The sequence below is a fragment of the Propithecus coquereli genome, unplaced genomic scaffold, assembly GCF_000956105.1.
Source record: "Propithecus coquereli isolate 6110/MARCELLA unplaced genomic scaffold, Pcoq_1.0 Scaffold40, whole genome shotgun sequence".
NCBI lineage: Eukaryota > Metazoa > Chordata > Mammalia > Primates > Indriidae > Propithecus > Propithecus coquereli.
In genome coordinates, this window is record NW_012149730.1 from 4,902,785 (window position 1) to 4,924,708 (window position 21,924).

The following is a 21,924-nucleotide window of genomic DNA, read 5'->3' on the forward strand; positions in this document are numbered from 1 at the left end:
GCTGACATTCCTCCACAATCCTTCCTTTCTGGGTCTGGTCCACTTTCTATAGACTCCAACCTCCATAAGACACTTATCAGGTTAATCATAATTTTTTGTTTGCCTTTATATTTATCTCCAGGGCTTAGCAGAATGCCTGTGGTAGAGTAACCAAGTACCTGATAATAGTTTATTAAATGAATTAATAAATGGGCAAATAAAAGAATGATCCAGGGCTAAAAGGTTTACTTAGAATATTACATTTTAAGATTTCTCTCTCAAACTGCACTCAATATGCAAAGCTTGAATATGAGTTGAAATTATGATCAGAATTCAAGTGCTCAGCCACAGTGTTGTCCTAAGTGCTAGATTAAAGGCAATGAAAACCTCAAGGAAATAGTTTTGGAGAAATAAGACCCAGGGTCACTGAGATCTGGAATGAATTGTGAGCTAGAAAACCCCAGAATTTTGCAGGGTAAGGACATGCAATAAACACAATAACACTGAATAATAAGTTGTGGTGTTTGCCGAAGTGGAAAATTCAGAGGAGGGTTTGACAGAGAACCAAGAAATCTGTAGACTCTCCCATCAGACCCTGTGCCAAGAGAAGAAAGTATAATTGGGAAAAATGGGTAGATTCTTTGAGGCAGAAAAGGACTTGAAGTTATCCACCGGGCCATGCCTATCCTTTTCTTGGTATTGATCAAGTATATTGAAATCAGAAACCACCTAGGGATTTCATGCAAATGGATTATTTTAGTAGCTACCTCTGCCCCCACGTGCATGAAAATGGGGATGAAAGGTCCTCACCCTCTTTTTCAGACAAGACTATACTCATCTTGCTCTGTTGGAAATGTTCCTACTCGAATGGGTTTCTTGACATTATTTTACTGTTCCACAAATTTTTACCTTCTCTGGACCAGCTACAAGCCCAAAGTTTAGTACAAAGTAAACATCAGCGACATTTCAAGTTATGGCAATTTTATAAATTAAAAAAATCACTTTAGATTAGAGTCACTTTGTTAAATGTGCATTGGGGGGAATTCTTGCCAGACATTTGTTTCGTCAAGTCCTGGATAAGGTGGTATTGCTCTGGCAGAAACTCTGTAGCTCAGAGATTAATGTCTCCCCTGGGGACTGGACTTGAGTGGCTCATTCAGAGAAGACATGCTGAATGTTAGTAATGGTGATAAACTATAGGGAAAATGCTTACTGTATTCTTTAAAGCATTTTTACTGAACTATTATACATTCTCTCTATTAGGATTGTTAGTGTTCCAGAGACATTTATTTCTAAACGATTCCAAGTTATTTTCATAGATATCAAGCTATGGATTTGTGAGGGATATATAACATTTTGCTATATTGACCACTTGTGAAAGTAAAGAAGTGAAAAATGGTCTCATGTCACCAAAATCACCAAAATCATGGCATTACATTCTAGCATAAAAATATTTCAGAGTGTTGAGGTAACAACTTTCATTTAGAGTGAAAGATACAGCTTCCATATTACATATCAGCTATGTGATTCAATAGTTCATTTTGCATCTGTTGTTTTCCTAAACATTAAAGATGTAGAACTTTCTACTGTTTTGTACTTATGATCAAAATGAATTTCCTACTTGCTCTTCACTGAAAAAACATATAGGCTGTAAATCATTTACTATTTGAAAAAATATGTTCTTTCTTTCCTCAAAGTCAACAACATAGTGATCTCATTACCTGTTATGGGCTGTGCTGGGATTTTTTCAACCTCTGGTGTTTTAGATTCAGCAGGTAATGCCAAGGTTTCATTCTTAGCTAAAAAGTCAGAGAACAAACAATTTACCTCACTTCATCCTAATACAGTGTCCAAAAATACCTCATTCAAAACATAATCAACTAACAGACTAAAAAAATCTAATCTATTCACATCCCTTCCCATCAGCCAGTCAACAAGTTTATTGTGCATTTCTATTAATAGCAGGGACTAGTTTATGACAGTCTTCAGAATTCTTTATTAACCTTAGCTAATTTTTTAAGATCTAAATTGGCATTGGAATGAAGAAAAAATTATAACCCAATACTTGAATAATCCCAAGCCATTTTGATTCATAAATAGAATTTCTGGAAGGCACAGGTTGTACTGTGAATGCTCCCTGGCATTTTATATTCAAGTACTGCTATTTTTTAAAATCAATGAATAGAAAATTTCCATTATTATGCATGGTAAAAATGCAATAGGGTATGACACAGAAATATTAGGAAAACACAAATAACGCATATAGAAAACTAAGTTATCCAAAAATATTTATGGCAAAAAGATTACCAACAATCAGTAAATTTTATTTGAGCCACATGTTAACATAGATCTTCTCTTTTGGTCTCTGTGGGAATTCAGTGTAAGGAACGGAATATTTTTTTCATTTTTTTCCTCTTTTTGGAATTATTTGGGAAACTTCATTCTAAAATTTAGATATTCTTTTTAAAAGAAAGTACATTTTTAAACTAGAGTTTCCCAGTGATTATGATATTCCCCATTAAAAAAATGTAGAGTTAGGATTAACTCTATTTAGTTAGCACATTGAATCAGTGACCTGCTTGTAATGTTTTGCAATAGTCTAGTGGCATGAAAGAATTCATGTACCTTTGAGATACCCTGGCTCATGCCACTTGAGCTGATTATATAATCGGACAGGATTTTTTAGAATTTTAAGGCTATATAGAACTTGAATTTCTCAACCTTGACACTATTGACACTTAAAGCTGGATAATTTTTTGTGGGGGGCTGTCCTTTCTACTGAAGGGTGGTTAGTAGCATTTCTGTCCTCTACTCATTGTATTCCAATAGTGCTCCCACAATTGTGACAAACAAAATATCTCCAGACATTGCCAAATATTTCCTGCGGGACAAAATTGCCCCCTGTTGAGAACTACTGATATAATTGTTTCTCTCAAAGTTCCTTGAACATGCAAATTTTATAGTCTTCTGTAGTTTACTTTACTCTTGTAAAGACCATTTTCTGCTTTTCAGTTAACGTAGGCACAAAATATTTATTTAGTTCTGAGGGATGTAAAGTCATCTTTTCCACAATGTTCATAGAAGCAAATCAGTTTTCAATTTCCGCTTGATTAAGGTGACCAACAGATTCCTACAAAGAGCTGATTATTTGCAGGAGGGATTTAAAATGCTGGAAATAGGTGTCACAAATGCTAGTGTACTTGCTACCAATTGTCAAGTGTGTGTTTCAGAAGTTGCAAGCATGTTTGCACAACAGAAATGTTTAACGTCATTGTTAAAATTAATTTAGTGAGGCATAAAAAGGAATTCTTTCTGTAATAACTAAAAAAAGAAATCCAGCATAATTTTATGATAAATTGTATTTTTAAAATTTCTACATTTTATCAATATTTTTTCCTTACATCGCTTGTTTAGAACTATTCTGATTGTTAGCATGGCAAAAAACATTCAGATTATGAATTTCTTATGAGCTCTGGCCCTGTTATTTTTAGCATGTACTATAGGTACTTTTTTTAAAAAAGTATATAAAATGATAATGTTTTCTTTTAATGATTTTTTTGTGCAGTATCCTCTTCTTTCAGGGTTCCTTCCCTGTTAATAATCTATGTTCTCAGTGATCTCTGGCTGATCTAGGACTTTTTTTTTTTTTTTTTTTTACCTCCAGATCCTAGACTTTCACAGGCAATGCTCTGAAAATCTTAAGCTTCTTTTATATTCAAAACATGCTTTTAGTTGGCAGTCACATTAACCTATTTTAGGCTGTTAATGAAGAAAAGTGGCAAACTACCTTTCTAACAGATATTTGTATTATTTATATATCACTAATTTTTTATAAAGGCATGTTATATTTCCAAGTATGACATTTTAGACATCAAAGAAATTGGTAGATGGAAAAGATATTTGAATGGGGGACTCTTGATACCTTGTATCAACTCATGAGCATCCATCTACATTATGTGCACAACTGCAGGCTTGACAATAGGAAAGTAAAATGCCATCAGAACATGGCCTAAAATCCAGGAAATCCCTTTTCCTCTTTATTCTTCTGTACCTTTTTTCAACACAGTTGTTTCCTTTAATTTCTGGCACGTTAGGTCTTGACTTTGGCAAACCCTTTGTATGTCCCTTGGAGACGTGTGTGTAATACTAACTTTCTTGTTTATTTCTCCATTATTTACATCATTTGTTCTTAGAACAAAAGCTATTAACATTTCTTGATGCCCCGTGATGGGCTTTGCTGGAATGGGGATGTTATTTTCAGGATTTATTACCTCAAAAAATACTTTTCTGAATTGTAGTGATAATTAACTTCAGGAAAGTTTATTTCTCGCTTGATAGTATAAAGGACTATTTATGCCCACACTCTTTTCGTGACAAATAGTGCTTTTGCACAGCATAGGAAACAATCAACAAAATGAAAAGACAGCCTAGGGATTGACAAAAAGTATTTGCAAACCATATATCTGATAAGGGCTTCATATTCAAAATATATAAGGAACTCATGCAATTCAATAGAAAAAAAAAAAAGATCAAAAAATCCCCCAACCCAAATAACCTGATTAAAAAATGGGCAAAGGACCTGAATAGACATTTCTGCAAAGATGACATGGCTAACAGGTATATGACAAGGTACTTGAGATCACTAATTATCAGGGAAATGCAAAATTAAAACCACAATGAGATACCACCTCACTCCTATTAGGATGGCTATTATCAAAAAGGCAAGAGGTAATGAGTATTGGTAAAGGCATGGAGAAAAGGGAATTCTTGTACACTACTGGTGGGAATGTAAATTAGTCAGCCATTATGGAAAACAGTATGGAGGTTTCTCAAAAAATTAAAAGTAGAACCACAATAAGACCCAGCAATCCCTCTTTTGGATATATACCAAAAAGAAATGAAATGAGCACCTCATAGGTTATGTTAACTCCCACATTCATTGTAGAATTATTCACAACAACCAAGATACAGAAACAACTTAAATGTTGATCAATGAATAAAGAAGTTGTGGAATATACACACACAGGAATATTACTCAGCCTTACAAAAGGAGATCCTGCCATTTCCATGAACCTAAAGGACATTATGCTAAGTCAAATAAGCTAGGCACAGAAAGAAAAATTATCTCACTTATATGTGAAATCTAAAAAAACAAAAAGTCAAATACATAGAGAATAAAACAATGGCTATAAGGTGGAGGAGCGGGTTGGAGGTAGAAAATAGGGAAATGTAGGAAAAAGGTTACAAAGTTACATATGTGAAAGATGAATAAATCTAGAAATCTAAGGTACAACATGAGTTATAATATTGTATATTGTATTGTATATTGGAAATTTGTTGAGAGTAGATTTTTGGTGCTCTTATCACATGCACACAAAGTGTAACTATATGAGAGGATGGATATGTTAATTTGCTTAACTATAGTAACTTTCACTATGTATATCAAAACATCATGCTGTATACCTTAAGTATATGCAATAAAAAATTTTTAAAAAAATTTTAAATGTAGTTTTTTGGAAACATGGTCTGTTAAGATGACATATTTGATAGGTAGGGTTTTCCTTGGATTTACCAGACATTTTCAAATATACTGGCTATCAATCTCTTCAGTGTGCAAGAAACTGCCATGTGTTAAATTTAAGATAGTTGTTTCCCCATAAAGCCAAATTATCAAACATATTTACTATTTGCATAGTTTTTACTATTTGTGTATTTACCATTTGCATTTATTTTTTCCTTATTAAAATCATACTCGGTCCTGAAACTTTAGTGAATCATATGAGAAAAACAAAAGCAAAACCAAAACACAACAAAACAAAAACCTACTATAATTCCCTAAATTAAAGAAAGCAAAAAGGTTGAATTGGTATTAAGGTAGCACGTGGAATTGTGAAAAAAATTTTTAAAAGATTAGGAAATATCACTTACAGCTAAGGACTAAGGAATAGAGAACATCACATTTTCCAGTTCAAAACTGACAGCAGTGGTCTGGGAAACATCTCTACTAATTGCCAATCTTCTCCCCAAACTCTAGGTGAGCACAAGAGTTCTGAGCTTTGACCCTTCCAACCACAGTTTCACTGAAGGAATTTGGGAGCTTTCTGGCTACACCATATTTACATGTGTAAGGTGGAATAACAGGATTTTATAACTAAAAGGGAGGTGATCAAGTCTGATTTACAAATTAAGAAAATGAAATCCAGAGTCATTTATCTATTTTCTTGGAGGTAACTCACTCCAGGACTAACAGGTATAAATATTTTAAAGTAAAAATATGAGGATTGTGCAAAGTCACCAAGATATATTGGCAAACATTTTCACATCTTATTAAGATGATAACCTGTAAGTTTTGAAAATTTTTCTAAAATTGTAAGTCTAATAATAGTCCCCAATTAAGTGTCCTTCTACCTATTAATAAAGCTTTCCTCTTCCTTCTTCCAGGAGGTTCTCAAAATTAACACCTAAGGAGAACTTGAGATTTCACCATTTAAAACATTTGCAATCTGATTGTCTCACATCAAACAAGCAAAAAAATGAAAAAACTTGCAAATCCAGATCCCTGTTTATGCAAAGCTAAGTGTCTGAATATTTGAAAAACAAATGGAAAGACAGCAATTTCTTTTCAGTTTTTTAAAAATTAAGTAGCTTGACATTGTGTGAACATAACTTCTGAACTTGTCCATATGGCCCAACTCCCCAAAGAAGAAAATTGGAAAAAAGAAAATAAAGACACATTAAAATTTGATAACTCATTAGATTTGATGCTTTTTTTCTTTCAACAAATTACCAGTGAGGGGAAGGGGACAGTGGAAATGGGTTACTGAATCTGTGCTTTACCAGCAGCTACTTGTCACGAACAACATTGGGACTGCCGGTGCACGTGGCTCTTTACAGCAGGGAGGTCAAGGCAGGCCCTGGCCTAATGCAAGGGTCTGTCTACTTAGGACCCCAGCCTGTTGTCATCTTTTACAGTATTTTATTGAATTAAAAAAATCTTTGTGATACATCTTATTTGTCATTTCTCCTCTCTTTCTCTCTCTCTCAACTAAAAAAGAGGAAGTAACTACTCCTAAGGGGCCAGGTTGGGCCTCCAATAAGGGAGGAAGAATTAATCGTCTTGTACAATGTCTGGGTAAGTCACCATGACGGTCCCCAGCAACTAGCAGCTCTGGCATGCTTAGTAAGTGTTTGTTGAATGTATGTTGCCGAACAGGGGCTTGGGCCTCTCTACTTCATCCACACAATGTGACGATTCAATCACATACTAAATGCTAAAGTTCTTAGCCGGTGCCTAGCTCAGGGAAAACATTCTGCATTTTAAAGTCTTGTTCAATTTCCACCATTCCATGCTATTTCCTTCCATATTTAGCAACAGTCCAAGACATTCTCCAGAGACATTAGACGGGTGGTTCTCAAAGTGTGGTCCCTGGACCAGCAGTGTCATTGTCACCTAGAAACTTGTCAGAAATGCAAATGATCAAGCCCTGCCCCAGGCCTACTGAATCAGTAACTCTGGGGGCGGGTCCTGGCAGTCTGTGTGTGCACAAGCTCTCCGGGTGCTTCTGACCCTTGATCAAGCTGGAGATCCTCTGGGACAGAGACAATTCAGAGCCTAATTTGATAGTGAGATGCAGCAACTAACTCAGCCCAATGACCACCACAATTACTCCCTGGGCCCCTTTTATGTGGATTTTGCTTTATTAATATTATTACTGTGTTTTATGTTTTTTAAACACTGAAATCATACCCAGTTCTTTCTAGAAGCAAAAAGCAATATCAGCCTCAAATAAACAACTCTGATGGACCTGACCTTCACATCAATTTTCACTGAAAATATCTAATGACCTCTTAATAGTATAATAAGTACAATTTAGAACAATTACTCTATTTGGAAATTATACCTATATATGTCTATTGTTTGGCTAATAAATGTTCATGCTTCTTTTATGCATGTAAACATATTTTTATATTTACATTTTATATAAATATAAAATATATTTTATGCAAATATAAAATAACTATTGCCCTATAGAATGTGATTTATATGGATAACTCCAACCTCCTTGCCTCTACTTTTTTACTTTGAGATCCTCAAACGGCTTATTTGAAAGATTCCTTGGACATGCTAAGAACATCAGTGCTCAGTCATGCAAAGTCCGAATATAGGACTTTTCTGCTTACCTAATTGTGCCTTGAGAGCATCCGAAATCTCAAACATTATCGATGTAGGAAGTTTTACAGTGGTTTCGTTAAGACCGGGAACAATAAGGTGGACTGCAAGGAAACAGATGTAAATAAGACAAGGGGAAGAAAATGCATCATGACAGAAAATGAAGCTTGGAACATCAGATACTAGAAACTATGAGGCATCACCCTTATTTTGTTTGGTCAGTTTTAACCCAGACTTTAAAATGTTGGAAAATATATGACCATATTTTCAAAATAGAGTATTTTTTAATATTTAGAACTGAACTACTAAATCTTCTGACTTTTAATCCACAGACTCAAAAATTATAAAATGGCTGCTTAGGATGTGTGCTGAACAAAGAACATCATTACCAATAACAATGATTTTTAAAAGAGTAGTTCAATATGAGAAAGACTCTCATTACTGCAGACAATCCTGTGGGCAGGTAGGACGGGTGCCATCATCCCCACTGGGCATGGGCTGGAGCTATTTCTTTAACACACTCTGATAAATGTAGCATTGCTTGGCTTCTTGCCTGTCATGGACACAAGCCAGATGCTAAACAGTGAAAGGAAATGAACCAACATCAATTTAACAGACCTGCTAACAGTGTGAAACTCCACAAAGGCCCTGTCATCAAAAGACAGCCTGATTCGCTTAATCTAGACATGGATTTCAAGATTGACTCACCTAGTATTGCTCCTCCAAAGGGAGTCTTATCTGGGGATTTAGTTGAAGCCTTGTGAGTAACATTCTGAATCACTGTTGAAATCAAAAAAACAGTGTGATAAGGAAAAAAAAATAGGAAGCAGTAAAAAGCTAATAATGTGAAGCCATCTGCACAGAGAAAGTCCTGATTTAACTTTATCAATTAATAAAAAGCAACTCTGTGGGTTGGCTGTGCAGCCAACAGAAGGACTAGAAGACACATCTTACCTTAGTACCTGTTCCTTTAAGTAATGAAAGGCTATTGTTCTATACTAAAGTGTTCCATTATAATTATCAAACAATTTCCTTCCTCTCTCCATTCCCTGCAGCCTGCTCTTTCCCCAAATTAATCAGAACTAGCATAAAATGAGACAATAACCCAGTAATAAAAAATTAGAAAACATATATTCTCAAAGCAAAGAATCTTTGGGTAATTTTCAATACTACCTGACTTTGTTTTGACAGTATAAGTGGGACATTATAGTCTCTTCAAATTAAGAACTATTTTAAGCGTCTCATCTCTTCCACCAAAAAAACTTTCTGGAAATAATGGAGATATTATAATAATTTGAAAAGCTGGAGCCCCAACAAAAACAACTGGATACTGAAATAAGACATTATAATTATTGAAACCTGGAAGGACATCTTCACTTCCCCTAAAATGACCACTAAATCACAGTTTTCATTTTCATTATTGCAAATATCCTATTACTGGCTTACTTCACGTATAACTTAATCCCAAGCAAAGCTCCACATATTTTGCTGACTTGTTAATATTTAATACTTGTTGTGGTTGCTTTGACCCTCGTCTGACCAATGTGACTTGCCCAAAGTTTGGCATATTGGTACAAGACTCAAAATTACCTACTGACATCTAATGTACTAGACCGTACTGTTTTCTTTTTCTGAAAAACAACAATTAGCAATAACTTTTTCTGAAAAGCAGTCCGAAAATTTGAGAAAATATGTGCCATGTTTATTTATATTAGTTAAAAAGTATAATAAAAATAGTTCTAAGCACATATCGAGAGCAAATTACCTTGCTTGATGATCGTTATTGGGATTAGCTTCTTTGGGATGTATGCCGGCTGAAAAGAGAGAGACAAAGTCAGCTTCTGGGCCAGTGTTAATAATATTAAAAAAAAAAAAAAATCAGAGAACTGGAAGTAGTCCTTTCTTGTCTTCAATGAAGTCTCTTCCCATGACACTGGTTTAATAGTTACTGGATAGATCTTTAGGACACACATCTGCCTCTATTTTATTAGACGCACTTGGTTTCCCTCATAAATATCCAAAAGTTTGACAGAAGCAGTTTCTTCAGAACTCCGATTCGTTCAGTTTCCTTAGAAACTGCAATGGAAAGAAATCCTCTGTATTGAATATTAGTTTATTTTCATTACATTTGAGATGTGACCCAGCTAAATTGTGTCTTTACTTTCCCTCTCAAAAATAGGCCAAGTTACATACTAACCTTTAAAACCAATCAAGATCAACTGAATGTGCCCAATTGCTGTTGCTGTTGCTACGGACACCATAGTCACCATGAACTCCTGACACCAAGCATTTATTGCTCAAGAAGGGAGAGCCAGGACTCAGATCCAGACATTTCTTATTCTAAAGACTGGACTCTTAACCATTCTGCACATAATTATTCACAAAGGACCTCAGAATTGGAAGGGCATGTCCCAGAGGACTACGCTTCCTCTCTCCACCCCATTGCCTCAGAAGTCCCATAGGAGGTTTGGATGTCATCGAGTGGCTTGAACTAGGGATGGGTTTAGACTTTAAAGTGGAATCACTGTGAGACAGAGTCATGATGCCGGGGATAAGACAGACATGAGGACAGGTGAGGAGAAGGGCAGCAAGATTATATACAGGGGACTTGAGTTGAATGGGCGAGAAGGACATCCATTTTCTGATACTTGGTTTAACCTGTACACATGATACAGGCACTCCACATATCAGATCTGCCCATTGTCAAGGATGTGTTGAATGTGAGCTACTTACCAAATAGGTGTTTACGGTTGTGAGCAAAAGATACTCGTTAACACACTATAGTTTGAATAAACGAAATGCCCACAGTAAAGAAGAGCCACAACACCAAGGTTACTATTGGCTATTTTTCTTCTTGTATTAAAATCCTTATGGTTAGAAACCACACAAAATAAAAGTTTCCCATCATCTGATTACTTTTTAAAAGTAATGTCTATACCCATTGACCCAGTAATTTCCTCCTTAGCAACCCAGTCTAAGGAATTAATCAAAGATACAGGATGTTTATTACCACAATTTAAAACAACCTCATTATTCAAAGGTAAAGGTTTTATTAAATAAATTATAGTTCAAATGTTTGACTTCTATATAATAAAATGGAAAACTATGTAGAATATAAACAGAAAGGATACAATTTTGCACCCAGAGTATAACTCAATTTTATAACAGATATGTATAGACAAAAGGCCACAAGGAGACACATCATAGTTTCTTTTAATGGTAGTTATTTCTTATAAGCTGACATCAGTTTTATTTTGTGTATCTTTCCATATTTGCCAAATTCCTTACAAGGGCAAATTACGTTTATAATCGGGAAAAGTTGTTTTAATCGACAGTCTGTTCAGCCACCTCATGTGCTTCTGTGCTGCAACTTAGCTCATACACTATTGATAAACAGGGGACTGATATATAAATGTAATTTAGGCAAGATTTTTCCCAGGAATAGTAGGAACAGAAGTATAACCTTCAGTGGGAAGGGGGACCCTCTCAGCTTTGGGGTTGTACTGGCAGGAGGACCCCTCTCAGCTTTATCATAAGAAAATTAAAGATGAACACCTAGACACAGACCTTGCCCTAGAGGAGACAGTTGGGCCCACCCTTGCTACACTGCACTCCCTCGCATGAGAGAGCTGGACTCCCACCTTAAGAGCAGCCCCACTCCACCTGCACTAAGTTCTCACCTGCCCTGCTCCAGCAAAAGGGCTGCCAGCATACAACCTCTACCACTTCTGAAAATTTGTTAAAACTGTATCTTATTTTTTTTTCCATTCATTATTTTTTATGTTTATTTCTTATTTCATAATTGAATATATTTATGGGGTACATTGTGATGTTTTGACGTAAACGCACAGCGCAAAATGATTACATCAAGCTAATTAACATATCCATCACCTCACTTATCAATCGTTTTTGTAGTGAGACATTTGAAACATATTTTCAGCAATTTTGAACTACATATCTGAGTAACTGTGGTCACCCCACCATGCAATAATCTCAAAAACTAATTCCTCCTGCCTAACTGAAACTCCATACCCTGTGACCACCATGTCATTTCCTCTCCATCCCGTACCCCTACTCCCTACTCTCTACTCTCTACCCCACAATCCTACTCTCTACTTCCATGAGTTTGGCATTTAGGAGAATTTTAAATACCTGCCGTGGCAACCTCCAGCCATGGGAGTCTCTGGTGGAGGAGCCACATTATCTTTCCAGGTGCCAATAATTCTTTCTGTTAGGGCTGCGGCTATAGTTACAAAGGTTTTTGAATAGCCTGTCCTCTATTTTCTCTGAGTCCTGTTGCTTAGTGCATGTTTTGCAAAATATGAAGTTTTTCAAGATACTTGACACATTATAGCAGAAATGCCTACCTATTGCTGTGTTGACTGCCTTGGAATTGCATTATATCAATTTTTATTTTTTTTGCAATAACAATTTGTTTTGAACGATTTTTCAACAAGGAAAAACGGCAAATATTCTACTCTCCACATAAATAGAGCAAAGTTTCTGTTCTGCGTTCTTACTCAAGTACAGACCAATGTTCTGTTAAGATGATGACAAAAATATATGTACAATATGTGCTGCCAAAAATAAGGAAATCATTTAGCTGCATAATTCTTTCTAGACCTGTAATTGCTCTTTTGCCTAATCCACAATCCAAAGACGCACCAAGATTGGACTAATGAGCAAATAGCTGCTTCTCTACAGGTAGGTTTTTAAAGGGCATCAGAAAAGCCCTGCTACTCAACATGTCTCTGCCAAAAACCCTAAAATTCCCATGCAGAAATCCACGATGGAAATCCTTTCCTTGTGTCTTCTTCTAAAACAAAAGTCTGTCGTCTGGACTTACTGCAAAATGAAATATTCTGATAATTCCCCAAATGTAGTATTTAACCAGTTACAGCCCAATTTTGATTGAACTGTTTTATGTACAACGTTTTAAGAAAGATACCACTGACCTTTCCTTGCTCTCCTACACTTGCTATTATGAACATCTATTAATGTGTACTGGAGTCACAGGGCCTGGAGGGCGAGGAAGTTGGCGGCGATGGTGCAGCAGGCTGCCGCAGTTCTGGCTGGTGCTTGGACAACACCCTGGCAGTGATTTTCTTTCTTAGCTCTTTTTCTCTGCGCCTTGCTAACCCTGCCTTTTGCTGCAAAACTCCATTGCTTCTTCCTTCCACAGTTCTTGTCCCTCTCTTCATTTGGCAAATATGTTTTAAATGTTTACTATATATACCAGAAATAAGCACATTTCCCTCCTGCCCTATAAAAGATGTATTATTTTTTCTTCATTTTGAGATATCCTCTCCTGTAAGAACCCAGGATGGACTATACCTTGAGCAGGATGTCTGGTTGAGAGAATTCACTTTACCATTTTTCTGGGACATCGTGGCCAAGTATGTAGTTGATGGTGCTCAATGGGGAGAGAATGCTAACGTGCTAAGGGCAATGCCATAGCGCCAAATCTGGCATGTTTTGGGGATGGGTTAGGGAAAGCCTATACTGATTTAGAAAAACTCACAGCAGCAGCAGCCACACAGAAGGAGGGACTTGCGATTTAGCCTGTGTGATACTAACGTCTTCCTGAAATTATTTTGAAAATTAGCTTTAATAAAATTAACAATAATACGGGAACGTTATTTTTTGTAGGTTTGTCCACTTGCCATTTTTGTGGTGTCAGAATATTCATTGTGGATTTAACTTTATTTCCAGGCTCTGAGATAAAGAGGAGCTGTCCATTTGGGGAGCAGCTAAGGATTGCTCAAAATCAAATTTCAGTGACTCAAGAGAACTTGGGCATGTTAGATTTTGGTTTTAATTCATTTTTAGGATGTTCTAAAGAAAGTTACAAAACGTACTGATTCAATCTAAAAGTGGATTGAATGTCCTACTTTTGAAAGTCTTCAAATTTTTGGTCAACTGCAGAGGAATCAGACATATGTCTTTGACAATATAGTTGGCCTATTTTTCAAGTTTCTGCTTAAAGACAAGTATTGCTAAGAATGGAAGGATACCTGATACGTTTACTGTACAGAATTTTAAAGTGTGGGTAGGGAGCAAAAAGGTAATTCTCTTTATTCACATCCATTATCTGACGACTGTTACACTTTAAAAATTGGCTCCATTTCTCTTTTTGCTGATAATAGATGTGGCTTTCTTAAAATATGGGTGGATCTCTGATGGGAAAAAAAGGGCAAAAATGGATGTCATATTTTAGGACAACATTGATTCTAGGGAGATTTGGGTTAAATAAGTAAATTTGCATTTTAAAATCTGTTAATAAGTGCTATATACTTCAAACATTGATTTTGTTTAGTGAATTAAATACATTTTTCAAAATATAGAAATAATGCATGAAAATTTTAGCTATCATTCTTTTATTTTTTTAAATAAAAAAACCTAATCATAAACATTAAGTTTTACCTTCACAAAAAGAGTTAATTATTAACAGTTAATACAGTATTAATAGATTATTAAGTTAATAGAGTATTAATAGAGTCTCAAAATGGAAAAAAACAGCACAGGTATCATGATAAGTATATTTATTCCTCTATTACATGGATCTCATGTGATATAATTTATATTATGTAGAAAGAATCATGGTTTTGTTTATGAACACACCCTTTCTCTGATTTTTCCAGAAGTGTAGGCAGGAGTGATATTGAATATATTTAACAACTCATAGAACAAAGGCCCTAAGCAATCAGAAGAGACCCCTGCTACATGTCCCTGACACAGCTGTACTGGGGCTTACCCGCAGAACATATTCCTAGACACAGGAATTACAATACATAATGCAACCAGAAGGATAAAATGGGGCTGCATTTAACATTCAAATTTTTAACCTAAATATTATTTACCTTTAAAAAAAAGGACAGCCTAAAGTTCAAATTGTTTTTCCGGTACATTTTTACCTCTTTTTGGAAGGTGTTAAAGAGTTTTTGGTTATAAGGTTCAGGGTGTAACCATGTCTGTGTGAATGAAAACATTTTTCAATGTGTCTTTTGCTTGAAATCCTAAAAGCAAAACATCTGGAATTAGTTTCATATCTTTTGAAATACTGCCTTGCAAGTTCAGTCTCAAAGAAGAGATGGGTGAATATCTGGATATAGACTTTATTTGGACTAATGTATCAATTTTCAGAATCAATTCTGTGTGGTCACACAGACGGTCAAAGTTTATCCCAGGTGGTGCCTTTTCAACTTCCCCATGTCCCAGGACTACCTGAAAGCTCAGATGTCAGTTCATGAGACTTTTTTTTTTTCCTTTTTTTGCTATCCAGAGGAAATAATAAAGCTTCACAAAGAAGCCTTAAAATATCTTTTCAATGAATTTGGGTTTTCCTTTGGAAATAACCAAGAGTTTTAAACTACAGCTCATCAGAGCTGGCTGGAATTGGGAGTGCTCCGCCTCACAGCTTGAAGTGATAAAATGTCTGGCTCTGTGTTCACAGACGCAGGAAGTTGCTTCCTAGCCCCTTCCTATCATGGCTGTTTATGATGAGTAAAAAGAAATTAAATTCCCTAGGAGTAAAACATCAATCATCTTTCCCAATCTTGCTGAGTAACTCACCCTAAATGAAATATTCTGCCAAAAGAAATACGAATTATTGAGATATGATAGCTTAAAAGAAGGAATGAAAGAAATGACATCATTGAGTCACATGAAAGATTGTGCATGCCAGCCATGAGGGTAGGATACAAGATATGCCTCCTAGGAAACCATTCACAACAAAGAATAAGGATTGTTCTAGAAGAGGCTGAAAGATCAACTCTATTCCACTGTTCTGCCTGTGAGGTACAGCATGTTTACCTTTCCCACACAGTATTGATGGAATTAAGAGACAAAGACAAAGGGACCTTAGGGAGTGGCACAATTGAATACATGGTACTAAGCCAGTTGATTAATTATTTGGAAAACATACATAGCCTAATCAATATAGAACCTTATATATGACATGGTAAAATAAAATCCACATAGTTTAGAGTTTAATTATTACAAAATCAAATGTTTTATAAAACTAAAAAGAAATATTTATCTTCTCTCTGGATAGGGAAGGGCTAAAATAAAATGCAATTGAAGATACAACAATAGAAAAGTCTGATAATTTGATTAACCAAATTTCAAGACTTGCCTATTTCAAAAATTCGCATGAACAAAATTAAGTGATAACAAATATGAGAAAAATGTTCCTAGATGGTATCACAATGAGTGACTGTTTATCTATAAATTCTTTCAATAAAAATACCATAAAACACCTAATAAACAAAGAATTCCAACTAAATGTCATTAAATGGAAAATACAAATGGCTAATAAACAAGAAAGTAGTACCTTGGGGGGGGCAAGGGCAACATACGTAACCTAAACATCTGTACCCCCATAATATGCTGAAATAAAAAAAATAATAAAGTAGTGCCTTATCAGTAATTACAGAAATGGAAATTAAAGTAACCATTTTAAACTATTATATTAGCCGAAAATGTAGTGATGGAAATACATAATGTTGCCAATCATGGTACTATAGCAAGAGAAACTCTGGTACATTGCTGGTAAGATTGTAAATTGGTACAACCTTTCTGGAAAGAAATTTGATCACACATATAAGGAAGCCTTAAAAATTTTAAAAATCTAAACTGTTAATTTCCCTTCTAATTTTAAGGAAACAATCAGGAGTGCAAACAAAGCTTTGTAAGTGTTCACCATAATATCACTCACAATTATTAAAGTAACAATTAAAAAACAATTGTAAGTAACTTAAATGCCTATGAATTGGAAACTGATTAAGTAAGTGATAGTGTATTTAGATGATGTAATAAACAATTAAAATTATGTTTATGAAGAGCATTTAATGACATATATTTATGCCATATTTTGACTAAGTGAAAACAGCAAGATATAAATTTTCATAAATAGTATGAATTTCATACTGAAAACATATTTAGAAAACAGAAAAATAAAATGTCCTAAAGCTTTAACAGTAGACTATAAACGGTTTTATATTGCTGTAATAGGTAGCTTTGTTATAGGTAACCTTGTTAGTGCTTCTTTCCCCATTTTTAATTTCTAAATTTTTACGTATTTAGGAAATATTTTAAATATTTAGGAAAACAGCAAAACCTAAAAACAAAAAACTGACCAACCAACCAAAAATAAATAAATAAAAATAAAATAAAATAAAACAAAGAAAAAGAAAAGAAAAAAATCCAGACCTAGTTTTACCTGCAATCCTCTCTCTTGTGTTAAGATTTGAAATACATCAAAATACTTACTTAGCAATCACAATAATCTAATAATTATTATTTGATAATAATTTCACAATGAATACACTTTCCTGCCAATTCAAACCACATAAACAACATTTGCTTTATGAGGATTAATTTTCATTCAGTTCTATTTTACCCAAGACTATTTTCTGTCACTGAAAACAATCTTCCTTTTTTGTGTATGTGTTGAATTCTAATGAAGTATATACTGCTTTTTTTCTCCCAGAGTGGGCTACGTAATCAACGGGGTATTCTGTGGACTGTTTAATTTGACATAAAAAGAGACTCATCCACATACATCACCCACACACCAAAGCGAGCAAATATGCATCCATAAATAGGGGCTGCAGGTTCACCTGACGCTAGGATAATTCCCTGGCTGGATACTTCCAACACATAGGGACCAAAGCCAGCACCTAACTCCCTTCATCTCTTCAAAGTGCCTCCTCTGTCTGCTCAGCAACATAATGTCCTTCATTTTATAATCAGTTATGTGCTTTGAAATGCAAACATTTCTGTGATGGCTCCGACAATGGCTTACAGTTATACCAGGTAGTACGTAAATAACATGATGCTTGCTAAGAACAGATTTCAAAAAGGGGAAGGTAAAAGAATATGAGAGACCAAATTGCTGAAGTGAGGGAGAAGAGAATGTTTAGATTAGTGGGGGCTAGGGGTCGGGAATGCCTGGCTCATAAAATACACAAACATTAACTGAACTGAATAGAGGCTGGGCATGTTACCAAACCAAACCAGTGGCTTCCTCATCATGTAAGGGTTGGCTCTTTTAAGTAGGAAGTGATAGAAAACAGAGAGGAAAGATTTAAACTGTAGCAATGTACCGAGAGCATGTACCATTTCAGGCTTGAAATGTTATATTAAAAAGCAATCTACAAGAGAGAAGATAATAATAAGCATAACCTGAAAATACCCAGAATACTGAGATAGTAAAATAGTTATATTGAATCTCAGAATTTTAGAGTTTCAAACAGATTAGAGATGATCTGAAATCATGCTTCCACCAGTTTTCAGAAAAAGAAACTGATTCCTAAAACATTAAGTACTTTACCCAATGCCACATAGCTAGTCAGTTAATCCAGTTTCAGTCTCTCATAATGAGTATTTCCTTATTTAAATAAAAATGCAACGCAGATACGATTTTTTTAAAAAAACTTCTCGAAAATAAACTGGTGCACTGGTACATACCACTGTGTGGACTTGGTCGTAGGTACTTTGGATTTTCCCATTTACTTTTTTACCTGATAAAAACAAGGGAAAATGCCATTATTTTCATTCTTCTTGCTCCTAAATCAAGTCTAGCTAATCATTATGAAGGCAACTACAACCTGTGCTCTAACTTGGGCATATTATTTTAATTACTATCATTTCAAACACTGATCCCAATGAAGTGTTAATGAAAAGATAACTGGAAGAAAGCTCAAGGGTCCTTAAAGTCTTTTTACATCCACTTCTACTGCTCCAGTTTCTATTGGGAATATTTGCACATATTATTGGTTTTTTGGTTCAGCTGGTAGTCATAGGTCAGGAATTGATTTCAAAATACTATAATGGCCAATGACTTATCAATACAGGCACCAAATGTTGTTTTATCACTTATGTAAAAAATCACTTATAAAAAGATTCTGAAATATCAACACTCAATAAATTCTCTTTTATTAAATGTCCTCTTTTATAGTTTCTTAAATACTAGGGCACAAGAATTAACTTATTTCATATTATACAATGAATAAAATCATTAAAAATTGGATAATTAGGAAAAATAACACAAAATTACAAAAAAGTTTACTGAAACAAACAATTCCAGGTACTTACTTCCAACAATAGTCTTGTGATTGAAAATCTTACTCCAAATTCCACCTTCCACGTTGTCTTTCACTCCAAATTCATAAACTGTGTCAGGCTTTAGATTTTCCACAATTGTTTCAGTGGCTGGACAAAGTTGAAAAATCCATTTCTTTTCCTTGTCTTTTTCTCTATAGCGAATTGTATAAAATCTGTTGAACAACCAAAATATAATGCTCTAAAATCACAGGGAAACTCAGAATGTTACATAAAGTTTCTTAACATATCACAGACTTCAATCTACTCAGAAGATTATATTTAATGTTAATATTTTTTAAAAATGTACAAGGAACATGAAAAAAATAGCTCAATGTGTGCTTAGGTGTTTAATTTCTAATTGCAGGTTGGGGTCTGCAGAGCAGCATAGTTATGGTTTGACAGAATTCCAGAATTCTCAGTTTATTATTTGCTACTTTGTGAAATGAAAGTTGGAAAACACTAGTCATTTTTTTCCAATTATACATACATAAAGTAGAAAATAGTTTTAATTCTATAAGTGCTTAATATTATAGCTACATAATTATATGAGTTTTAGCCTTTTCATCCCATGGGAAGTATGTTAGAGGCAATATTATTCAATTTTGTAAAAAAAGAAAGAAAAAACCCACATACACCACACTGTAAGATGTATCCAGCACTGCATTTTAGGAACGAAATGTTCTTATTGTTATAAAAAAGAATTAAGACCAATAGCAAAGCTAAGAGTACAATAAGAAAACTTGATACAAATTCAAGATCACTATGACATTATTTGCACTTAGGGCTTCATGATATTCAGATTTATATATGTCAGAGTAAGATAATTCCCACACTATTTTTTGAACCTTTACGACATTCTGGGTTTTACATATCTCATTTAATTGTCACACAAAAAAAATCTTAAGTGGTATAAATTATTCGTCTTATTTTACAAATGTGAAAGCTGAGTTTTAAAACATTCACTTACCTTGCCCAGTATTACCTATCTAATGACTTTTACCAGTGGCAGTACCAGAATACAAAGAAAGACTCCTCAGGCTCTAAACAGCCTCAGTAAGTGTGGCAGCAGATCAAGAAGGGGGTTTCCAAGCACCGGATGTACTCACCATCAAATTGGCATTAACTGATCAATACATAGGTGCACATATAAGAAAAACATCTATTGGATGGCGGGCAGAGGGAAGGGGGGAGGAGGGGACGGGTATATGCATACACAAAGAGTGCGATGCGCACCATCCGGGGGATGGACACGCTTGAAGCTCGGACTTCAAGGCGGGGGGCAAGGGCAACATATGTAACCTAAACATCTGTACCCCCATAATATGCTGAAATAAAAAAAAAGAAGGGGTTTTCATTCCTTCTGTATACAGTAACGAGAATGAATGAACTAAAGCTACATGTATCAACATAGATTTTTACAAACAAAATATTGAATGAAAACAGCAAATTGCAGAATGATGAATATATACAGTTTCATATCATTTACATAAATATTAAGACATGTACCCAGAATATGTTGTCATAAATTATTCCTGGCATTGTAAAGGGATAATACTGGAAGGATACACCATTTATACTAGTGCTTTGTCTTCCAATGAGCAGGTGGGGAGATGAATAGGATTAGAGGTGGGGTCAGTAGATAAACTTTACTTGCTTTTTATTTTTAAATAAGCATTTTAAATAAATAACATACTAGCTGCCATGTTATGATGGAAACAGGTATTGCGTATACAATTTTAGGTTCCTTCTTATATCTTAAATTTTTTCTCAAAAATTGAGTACCTCTCTCCCCTCCTCACATCAGCAAAATTAAATGGATTAAGATTCAGGTTAGTTGCTTTTATTTAAAGCTTTAAAAGTCACCCACGTACTCATGCTAAAAACATTTATTGGGCATCCCCTAAGTGCCCCGGCCAAGTTCTTGGTGATACAAAAACAACTACCCAGAATCTCTGGAAATGAGTACCCGGGACTGGCTACCTAATTTGTGGGGCTCAATGCAAAATGAAAACATGACTCCTTTTTCAAAAATTAAGAATTTTAAGACAGCAACAGCAAAGCATTAAACCAAACTTTGGCCCTTCTAAGTGAGGGACCTTGTGCGCAGGAAGCATGCCATGAGGTCAGCAGGGGGTTTATGGTTTAGTAAGTAGAGAGAGGAGGAGACGCATTTGTATATTCAGTCTACTTTCTTACGAGGCACAAACCACTGAAAAGCTTGGAATCATTCATTAGCTTGCTTCTTTCTAGTGAAAGCTGCTTTCAGGGCTCCAATCCCCCATTCCAAAGTAGTAGAAGACAGATGAGTGGAGGCTGTTCCAGCCAAACCGCTAACTGCTACTGGAAACAAATGTTATAGAATTGTAATAAACTGTAATAGAACTCCTTTGTGTCCTGTGACTCAAAATATCAACACTGATTTATGAAATATATTTCTTGACAAGTATACTGCATGGAATTTTTGTTGTTTTTTTCCCTGCCATGGCTTTTACAGGACCTTAGAGAAATGCTGAGAAGCTAAAATCAGACCAGATGGGCTTCCACAATTATGTATCTCTAATGCAGATACATTTCTGAGGACTTAATTGCTTGCATGATCCTGGCCCCCCATTGCTAACAGAACTACCAAAGGCCAGATTCGAGGCTTTCCAATCAACATGATCTCATGT

At 35.1% G+C, this 21,924-nt stretch overlaps 1 protein-coding gene across 1 annotated transcript in view; it reads right to left on the bottom strand.

Annotated features, from left to right (window-relative positions):
* The window catches only part of ABI3BP (ABI family, member 3 (NESH) binding protein), a 230,812-nt gene that overhangs the window by 123,658 nt on the left and 85,230 nt on the right, over window positions 1–21,924 (bottom strand). The window contains exons 5-10 of the mRNA XM_012652849.1: window positions 19,247–19,428; window positions 18,620–18,672; window positions 9,915–9,963; window positions 8,858–8,929; window positions 8,161–8,253; window positions 1,701–1,778 (exon numbers count right to left, since the gene is read on the bottom strand). Of these exons, the coding sequence (XP_012508303.1) occupies window positions 1,701–1,778; window positions 8,161–8,253; window positions 8,858–8,929; window positions 9,915–9,963; window positions 18,620–18,672; window positions 19,247–19,428 (527 nt within the window). The remainder of the gene's footprint in view (window positions 1–1,700; window positions 1,779–8,160; window positions 8,254–8,857; window positions 8,930–9,914; window positions 9,964–18,619; window positions 18,673–19,246; window positions 19,429–21,924) is intronic.